Source organism: Trifolium pratense, linkage group LG3 (assembly GCF_020283565.1).
Source record: "Trifolium pratense cultivar HEN17-A07 linkage group LG3, ARS_RC_1.1, whole genome shotgun sequence".
In the NCBI taxonomy this organism is placed as follows: Eukaryota; Viridiplantae; Streptophyta; class Magnoliopsida; order Fabales; family Fabaceae; genus Trifolium; species Trifolium pratense.
The window spans coordinates 3,435,218-3,445,448 of NC_060061.1; the positions used below are offsets into that span (position 1 = coordinate 3,435,218).

The following is a 10,231-nucleotide window of genomic DNA, read 5'->3' on the forward strand; positions in this document are numbered from 1 at the left end:
ACTTGTTTTAGGCAGGAGCTTCTTTGATTTGGCATCGTATCCATTTATGGTTTTACCCGTCCCTTTCCATGCAAAGCAATCTAGTTGACAGATAAATACATAAACAGAGCATCAACACATACAAATAAGTGGTTGGGTAAAACACTAATCATGTTTTACCCCGTGGACCGTTTGTGAGAATGTTTCTATAAGGTGGTTGTGATTAAGCCTGTTTTCTAGTTAGTTGTAGTCTCATACATTTTCAGTATATATACTAATCTGTCAATCAGTTTAGCTTATTGTTCAAATATGATAAAGAAGTTTTGCTTTTAACACACCTTGTGCTTAATCCCTTTGATTTAAATAAAGCACATGTGGAATGAATACAAATAAAATAATCATGAAGTGTTCAAACAAACAATACAAATCTGTACAATACATTAGAAAATTGATTAGAAATAAGTATAGAATATCATCTCATACATTTTTCTTTTCTTCAATGTTGATATGTTCCTTTCCACTATAAGTAACACGAGGTTTTACAAATTTTTACAAAAGGATTAACAAATAGAACCATCATTTGCTTTTGCAACAAACACACTCATCTACCCTCTGTCAATAATAATAAAAAGGAAATAAAAAATAAAAAAGAAGAAGAAGGTAACTGCACATTGAAGGCAAATGATAAGAGAAATGAAAAACCTGCAAAAGACATGGTACCTGTGAGGATATACAGAAAAAAGAGAGGATTAGTGGCTCCATCAAGTTGTATGAGTGCACAATTTCACAAAATATTTGCGCATAACATACAAATCAAATACAAAAGAAGTCTAACAATCTTTACAGGCCATTGCATTCTTTTTATTTCATTAACCTCTACCTATAGTCAAAGAACCTTGTTGACAGAAAGTACTAAATACATCTACAGGAAATATGCAGACAAAACAATTATACTTCAAAGGCCAGTGGACAAGCAAATAACTTAATGACAATGAAAGATGTCAATCTGAAACATACCAGAGTTTACAAACAGTAGAAACTGCACATCAAACCCATAAATATTTGAAGTGAGGAACATAACCCTGCTAGTTCTGAAGTAATATACCAGAGGTCCACTTCAGAGTTGACAATGAAAGTGAGGAACAACTCTGAAGTGATTACAGCATTCCAGTAATGTTATTTGAAGTATAACTTTGAATAATATGTTAGTGCTGCTAAATTCATACAATGAAGAATAATGACAACTTGAGAATTAGCAGCATAAGGGATGTCTGACACCAAACCCATAAATAAGTTAAGTTAGTATTTGTAATAATGACAAGCGTTGCATCAAGTAATATTTGTTATGGCTGATCGCAAGAAATGGGAATACGAAATAAATCAATTATTCTCCACTAAATTGTTGCTCACTATTTGTGGGTGTAGCGGAAGATAAGGTTGAGGAACATAACCCTGTTTTCTCAACTCAAGAAGAAGACTCTTGAGAATCGAATAGATCTCAACAGATTGTGGGTGACTTCCATCGGCAGCAGAAAACATATGAGTGCCACCATTGACATCAATCCAGCTGTATCCAGGTATCTTCTGAACCCCTTTTTCCTTCATTAAACTTCTAACCTTAAGAACACTTTCCCACTCACCAGCTCCAGCATGTACATTTGAAAGCAAAACATGGTATCCAGAATTGTTCGGGTCTAATTCAAGAAGATGTCTTGAAGCAAGTTTAGCCAACTCAACATTTCCATGAATCCGACAAGCTCCAAGCAGTGACCCCCAAGTACCTGCATCTGGGGTGAATGGCATGCTCTTTATCGTATCAAACGCTTCATGCAAATGACCAGCACGACCGTACAAATCTACCATGCACGCATAGTGTTCCATCCTAGCACATATCCCGTATTCCTCGGTCATGCAACGGAAGTAGTGCATACCTTCATCCACTAGGCCTGCATGCCCACAAGCCGATATTATGACAAGAAAAGTAACGTGATCAGGTTGAATCCCAGCTTCTAACATCTCATGAAACAGATCCAGGCATTCTCTTGGGCGACCGTGGTTTCCATAGGCAGCAATGATGCTATTCCATGAAACTTCATTCTTCCAATTCATCATGTCAAACACACACCGAGCCAAAGCTAGTTTTCCGCATTTGGAATACATGTCTATTAGTGCACTTGCAACAAAAGTGTCAGAGATGAATGAGTTTTCTTTTACCACAAAACAATGCAACTCTTTTCCGTAATAGAGTGCTGGATAATTTGCACAAGCAGAGAGAGTAGCTGATAGGCTCACAGCATCAAACTTGGTTCTACTCGTTCCCATTTGACGAAAAAGATCGATGGCCATTTCTGGTTTCCCATTCTGTGAGCAACTTACAATCATTAAGTTCCAACACACACTATCTTTTTCAGGCATTCTTTTGAAAAATTGATATGCCAGATCCAATCTTCCACATTTCGCATACATGTATGTGATGGAAGATCCCACTTGACACACATTCTCCAGTCCTTTTTTCAGAATGTCACAGTGCAATTCCTTCCCTAATTTCAGAGATGCCAAAGCAGCACAAGACGGCAAAACACTAGCCATAGTCAGGCAATTAGGGATCATTTTCTCTTGAATTAACCACCTAAACATGTTTATAGCTTCAACGTTCAGCCCGTTAAGTGCATAGCCTGAGATCATAGCAGTGCAAACTGCAACGTCAACCAACATATTCTGCTGGAAGGTTTTGCGCGCCATCTCCACATCTCCGCCCTTGAAGTATATGTCAACAAGAGCACTCTTCAAATAGACATCAAAAGGCACGTCATGACGCACTATATAACTATGAACTTCCTTACAATGTTTGAGAGTCCCAGATTCAAGAATCGAAGGAAGGAAAGTCGCAAATGTGATCGAATCTAGTTTGACTCCACTAGCAATCATTGCTTTAAACAAAGCGACAGCCTCGTCTGTAAATCCATTTTGTACATATCCAGCAATCAAACCATTCCAAGTAACTGTATCAGTCTGGGTCATCCTATCAAAAAGCTTACGAGCATCAAAAAGGTTCCCACATTTGGAATACATTGTAATAAGTGCGTTTGCCAACTGTGGATCAGACTCAAACCCACTCCTAATAACAAGACCATGAAGCTGAATACCAGCACCAAGTATCCCTCTCGTAGCACATACCGACGAAAGACAAACAAACGTTACTGAATTAGGCTTAATATAAGAGTTCCTCATATCCTGAAAAGTTCCTAACGCTGACTTAAAATCCCCATTTTTCACATAACCATTAAGCATAACATTCCACAAAATGCAGTCTCTAAGAGGCAATTCATCAAACACGCATCTAGCATCATGAATATAACCATTATCTGTATAGAACTTAATCAAAGAACTACCAATAAACAAATCCATATGAAATCCCAAAGACCGAGCCAAATCATGAACCATCTTACACAGCTTCACATTATTCAAACCACCACAAGCTTTAATGACATAAGGGAATGTATACTTATCAGGTACAACATTACTACCCAACATTCTAAAGAAAAACATGAATGCAAAATGAAAACAACCCAACATAGAAAAACCTCTTATTAACCAATTCCAAGGAAGACTAAAACATAATTGAAGCCTGAAAAACAAGTTACCAGCATCGTTGAATCTTCTACAAAGAACATACATACCCAAAATTCTTGAACCCAATGTAATACTATTACTCATACCACCAACAACAACCTGAGAATGAATTTGTCTAACTTGTTGAAGCAGTGATGCATCTGGTGAATCTGAACTAGCCCTGAACATAGATTCCAATTGGGCTGTGAGAGATTTTTCAAAAATATGTGATTTTGACAAGACATTATTATTGCACCTGGTTGTTGTGTAGGAAGTTGAAGTTCCTTGTTGTTCTTGGGGTTGCAATTGCAAATAAGACAAGTTTCGGGTTGGTTTAAATGGAACATTAGCAAAAAATGAGAGAATGTGTTTTACATGATGATTTGTAGTTGTGTATATTTTGTGGAAACTAGTTCCTAGTTTGTAGTTCATGGCAGAAAACAGAACAATTGAATTTTATTGAGAAAACGGAAGGTGTAGCCGAAGAACCCATTCATTAGCAGAAAAGATACCTAGTTGAAATTTAAGTTTGTCCCTTTTTTGAAATTTAACTTACTTAAAGGACTCAATTGAAATTTAAACAAATTAAGAGGAGTGAGTCACAGCTCTAAGTAGAGTGTGAAAGAAAGAAAAGGGGGATTGGATTTGGTTATGGTTATGGGTGGTAGTTGGAAGGCGGCAATGATAATGTCATCGTCGTTGAGTCACGTCCGTCCGCTAACATGCGCATCATTATCACGAATAGCTCCTCATCCACACGACCTCATCAAATGGGTAACCAGAGAAGGTGGTTTCGTTCATCGTGCGGTTAAGATTGCTCAATTTGACTCCTCCAATGGTTTAGGGTTAGTCGCTAAGGAACAAATCCCAATTGGCACTGACCTAATTGTTCTCCCTCAACATATTCCTTTGCATTTCACTTCTCATGACTCTGATTCTCTCCTCCTTCAATTGTCCTCCAATGTTCCCGGTATATTCATTCATTTCTTAATTTTACTATATTTCAATTCCAACTTCTTTACTTTACTTTAATTGCTTATTTCAGCTTATTATTTAGTTGTACTTGTTTGGAAGAAATTATGAAAATAACTTATGACATGATGTCCATAAACTGTTTTCACCTTATTTTCTGGTATATATGTAGCTCAGTAGCTTTTATAGCTTGTATCAAACTAGTTTGACTTAATTTTATCTTTTGATAGCGAAATAATTTATATAGATAGAAACGTTTATAGGAGGATAGACATTTATGCTATAAGCATTTAATTAAGATGTTTATCCAAATAGGACCTAGGTTTTATTTCGATTTTCGATAGGCTTATTTTAACTTATCTACAAGTATAAACACTTGTCAAATTGTTTGGGACAGCTTATGGTCCATAAGTTGAAGCGCTTAGTTTCATAGGCTTATTTGCAGCTGCAGCTTATAGTTATAGCACAAGTGCTTATCATGATAAGCACTTATGTATAAGCTGTAAGCTGTTTTTATATAAGCTATCTAGGAAAACTTATGAAAATAAGCTGAAACTAGCTTATGAACAATAATGTCATAATAAGTTGTTTTCAAATGTTCTCCCAAACAATCTCACAAAATTTATGCGGATAGGTAAGCTTAAATAAGTCGATCCAAATAAATCTCTCTAGGATAGCATATGAAAACAATTTATATCTTATATTAGTTTGATTTTTATCTTTTGTTATGGAAATAGCTTATACATAAGCTCTTATGTTATAAGTGCTAAATTAAGTAGTTTATCCAAACAAGGACATAAAAATAATCAACGCACGTATGTATGTGTCACTGACTACTCATAAATAGGCTGTACAGTATTGAGTTCTCAATGTTGAATAAATTGGACAATGTGGTAGCATTTGGCAGATGAACTATGGGCAATGAAACTGGGTCTGAAGCTTCTACATGAAAGGGCAAAACTTGGATCTTTTTGGTGGCCATACATCAGCAATCTCCCACAAACTTACACTCTTCCTATCTTTTTTCCCGGGGAAGACATTAAGAATTTGCAGTATGCTCCTATTCTTCACCAGGTACAGTTTACTGTTAATCATTTGATTAGGACTGAAATAGTATAATGTTTCATGGCCTCTGTGCAGTGCAGATTACTAATCAAGAAAAGAAAACAGTGGTCTTGTACATATTCATTTTGACTAGAGAAATTTATATAACTACCATATATAATCAAGAATCTGTTGAACTACGGGCAATGCCTATTTTCTCTTTGCTATTGGGGACATGAAAGAGATACCCTTTGATTTGAGCCACTCATTAGCTTAAGATGAATGGAGAAAGAGGAGAGGAGAAAAAAGAATAATTTCTGTGTAGGTTTTTATTACTTCTCTGTCCTCACTAGATCAATGTGCGATTTGTTCTCTTTAAAACATTTGAAATAGTGACAAGATAAGCCACAATTGTCTATCTCATTATCTATTAATTATTTTGAATGCCTTGGGGATTGCAGTATGTGTATGGTAGGTAATTTTTGTCAAATTTATGAATCATGAGACAGGTAAACAAAAGATGCAGATTTCTTCTCGATTTTGAGCAACAAGTCAAGCGTGCATTAGTCGGTCTTACACCAGATAAACATCCTTTTGGTGGCCAAGAGGTAGATGCTTCATCTCTTGGATGGGCGATGTCAGCAGTCTCATCTAGAGCATTCAAGTTGCATGGTAACAAGCAATCAAATGGGATAGACTTCGACATACCCATGATGCTCCCTCTAATTGACATGTGTAATCATAGTTTTAATCCGAATGCTAGAATTGTTCAGGAACAAGAAACTGGTAGCACAAAGATGCGGGTGAAGGCATGTTTTTTCATACTCTTTCCCTCATGACCCCTCTCCCAGACACACACACACACACACACACACACACATCTCAATTCTACTTTTTAGAAACAAATATAGATTTTTCTATGCTGAGGCATTCAATCTTTGCCTTAGGTTGTGGCTGAGAAAGTAATCAAGGAAGATGATCCTTTATTGCTTTGCTATGGATGTTTAAGCAATGATCTTTTCCTTCTTGATTATGGATTTATGATACAATCAAACCCTTATGACTGTATTGAGCTTAAATATGATGGTGCTCTTTTGGATGCTGCAAGCATGGCAGCTGGAGTTTCTTCACCAAACTTCTCCACACCTGCTCCATGGCAGCAACTTATTTTATCTCAGCTAAATCTAGCTGGAGAATCTCCAAATCTCAAGGTCTCTTCCACAAAATTCTATGACTGTATTTAATATTTACTACTTAAAAATAAAACTACAGTCTATTGGATGTTAAATAAGTGCCATTTACTTGAGAAATGATATTTCGACATAAAGTTTTTACAACTATTTATATCGTTAACGTAATTCAAATATCGCAACTCATTAACTATATACTCAATACAGTTAACCACGATTTTGAACGTCATTAATCCCAATCTTCAAATTGTATATTCGAACACAAATCATGGTTAATGAATATCATGCATATTGACGTTTAAAATTGTGGTTAATTGTGTTCAATGGATGATTAATATGTTACCTTGTTATTTACATTATTAGAAATAAAATGTTGAGTTTATATTATTAAGTATTATTGACAAACTCTCGATGCTTCATGCATCGTGAATTTGAGGGGAAGTGTTAGATATTAGTTCGGGCTTATATCATTGGGCTTTTATGTTTCTAGTCTAGTAATTTTAGGTTTATTATATATTCTCTATGTAACCCTTATTTTCTCAAGCAATGCAATGGTAATGTTATGTAACCCTCGTTGCCTCTCTTGTTATTCTCTTAGTTTTGTATCTCTGATACTAACATGGTATCGAGAGCGTGGTTCGATCCTCCTTGAACCTATTTGTTGCCTCCGATGTTGTGTTCCCAAAACTTTGGGAATGTGTTTGTTTGTTTGTTTTTATGTTGTCGTTGGTGTGTTCTTTGAAGTTTTGGTGCCTCTTTGATTCGGTGGATGTGCTTTGAAGTTCAGTGCTTTGATCTTGTGCCATTGCCCATTGTGTTATAGTTTGTTTCTTTTCTCAATTAATTAATTGGCTCATATCTTGTTTTACGGTTTGTCCAGTTTCTTAATTTGGTCATCACCTCTTGTTACAAATGGTTAGTAAACTTTGTTCCTATTGTTTGTCGCAATGGATTGTTAAGTGACATATTATCATCGCATCTCCCATTTTACGGACCCTCCGCATTTCTAACAGCTTCATATGTCAGTGGAATTCTGCATGGTATGCCAAGTCACTCTGCAGCACCATCTCGTATCAACTCTATTTCTTCAGCCTCGAGAAATCTTCAAGCTGGTGTGGAGATACGTACCCCTACACCGCATCTATATATATCCTCAACATTTACACCATCTTCATGTGTCATTGGAATTCCACAAGGTATGCCAAGTCACCCTGTAACACCATCTCGTATCAACTCCATTTCTTCCGACTTTCATTAATAATTCTGGAAACATACGTTTCAGTCGATTCAACATATGGTATTATAAATGCGTTCGAATGAACCCTATTTGATGATTCAAAAGCCTCTGGAGGGCCAGTGACATTGGAGTTTTCTTTGAGAAATAAAAACTTTTCGCGTAGATCCCACAACGTTGAATTAATCATTGCAGAGTGACTTGGCATACCATGCAGAATTCCACTGACATATGAAGCTGGTAGAAATGCGGAGGGTCCATAAGTTGGGAGATGCGATGATAATATGTCACTTAACAATCCATTGCGACAAACAATAGGAACAAAGTTTACTAACCAATAGTAACAAGAGGTGATGACCAGATTGAGAAACTGAACAAACCATAAGATATGAGCCAATTAATTAATTGAGAACCATAACAAAATGGCACAAGATCAAAACACTGAACTTCAAAACACATCCACCGAATCAAAGAGGCACCAAAACTTCAAAGAACACACCAACGACAACATAAAAAAAACACATTCCCAAAGTTTTGGGAACACAACAGCGGAGGCAACAAATAGGTTCAAGGAGGATCGAACCATGCTCTCGATACCATGTTAGAATCAGAGATAACAAACTAAGAGAGGCAATGAGGGTTACATAACATTACCATTGCATTACTTAAAATTACTAGACTAGGAACATAAAAGCCCAATCTAACATACATAATTAACCACATGAATTGTGTTAACTATCTAAGTTGTCAAATTTGTGTGTCAAAATAACACGACCCTTTCTATTGCAGCAAATATGTAATCCCTTTTCTGTTGATGCATCACATCCATTATTTTTTGTCATTGTGCTTTCCCTCAGTTCAGAAAGGCCTTGCCAGAATAACTATGAACTTTCATATGAATTGGTTGATCTTAGCACAAGAATCATAAGGTCATAATCTGATTTACTTGTAACAGGTGAGCTTAGGTGGTCAAGAAATAATAGAAGGGCGCTTGTTGGCAGCACTGAGAGTACTCCTTGCAAGTGATATGGAAAGTGTACAAAAGCATGACCTCAACACACTCAAGTCTTTAGATGCTGAGGCTCCTCTTGGTGTTGCAAATGATATCGCTGTATTTCGTACCTTGATTGCTCTGTGTGTCATTGCACTGGAACACTTTCCCACCAAATTAGTGGATGATGAAACTTTATTGAAGCAGGGTGCTTCAGGTTCAACAGAGTTAGCCATTCAGTTCAGAATCCAAAAGAAGTCTGTAATTATAGATGTAATGAGAAACCTCTCAAGGAAGGTAAAGCTTCTTTCATCAAAAGGGACAGTTACTGCTGAAGGCTAAGTGATATTTGAACACTCTGTCATGAATGAATCTCATGTCTTTTTGTTTTATTTAAGGACGTGAATCCTCTTATGTCTTGTCATGTGAAATTTGTTAGTATCTTTCTCTTCAGAGATAGTATCAAATGATTGAGATCATATCAAAAGTTATTCATAGTACTTATGAAGAGACATAGTACAAATACAAGATTTCACTTGATATACTCGCATGAATTTTGACTATATTATGTTTTCTGTCAAGATACTCATTGTATTTTAATTCTACTACATTATTCTATTGCAGTCAATCATTGATATTCTTTTCATACAATTAATCATACTACTATTTGCATTTCACACTTATGATTTCTTAGCACTAGATAGTGTGAATATTTTGAAAATAGTTTTAAGAGTCGTGCATACCAATGTGGTGTCTTCTAGGTTTTTTGATGTAGTATTTAAGAGGATTGGTTTTGCTTTTGCCCGTTTGTCTTGATTGAAACTATAATTATGAATGAAATGCATTAAGTTTGTTTCCGTAAAAAAAACATAAAATATTATTCATGATTTACTAAAGAAAATAAAAAATCATTTATTAATAATTGATAAAATCAAGTTATGAAGATTGAAAAGGTGTAATAATAATTAAAGGGATATTCTAATGTTTGATCCTTGGATATTTTTTATTTGATGGCTTGTATTTTTTAGTGGCATAATATCACTAGTATGAGAAGATTTTCTTTCTAATTTTATTATTTTTGCAAATCACTGATTGCTACTTGTGATTTACCCTCTAATAAAATAATAGTATCTAGACCAAAATAATAGCAGTATATGGCAAATAGAATGTCATTGTTCAGATTTTATATACACTTATACTCTACCAGGA

The 10,231-nt window shown here is 35.6% G+C and overlaps 2 protein-coding genes across 3 annotated transcripts; one reads left to right on the forward strand and one right to left on the reverse strand.

Moving 5' to 3' along the window:
• Positions 1 to 408: 408 nt before the first annotated feature.
• Positions 409 to 4,165, reverse strand: LOC123914384 (pentatricopeptide repeat-containing protein At4g21300). Its single transcript, XM_045965514.1, has 2 exons — positions 997 to 4,165; positions 409 to 699 (listed from the first exon to the last, which is right to left on the reverse strand). Exon 1 carries the CDS (start codon positions 4,021 to 4,023, stop codon positions 1,360 to 1,362), a length of 2,664 nt encoding a protein of 887 aa, XP_045821470.1. The 5' UTR covers positions 4,024 to 4,165; the 3' UTR covers positions 409 to 699; positions 997 to 1,359.
• Positions 4,166 to 4,242: 77 nt separating this feature from the next.
• LOC123914385 (actin-histidine N-methyltransferase) lies at positions 4,243 to 9,653 on the forward strand. 2 transcript variants are annotated; one of them, XM_045965515.1, is made up of 5 exons: positions 4,243 to 4,561; positions 5,471 to 5,637; positions 6,117 to 6,416; positions 6,555 to 6,818; positions 8,987 to 9,653. In XM_045965515.1, the coding sequence occupies exons 1-5, from the start codon at positions 4,243 to 4,245 to the stop codon at positions 9,362 to 9,364; spliced, it is 1,428 nt and encodes a 475-aa protein (XP_045821471.1). In that variant the 3' UTR covers positions 9,365 to 9,653. The 2 variants fall into 2 exon arrangements, with proteins under 2 accessions (XP_045821471.1, XP_045821472.1); XM_045965516.1 differs by having other exon boundaries at positions 4,425 to 4,561; positions 5,461 to 5,637.
• Positions 9,654 to 10,231: the final 578 nt, after the last annotated feature.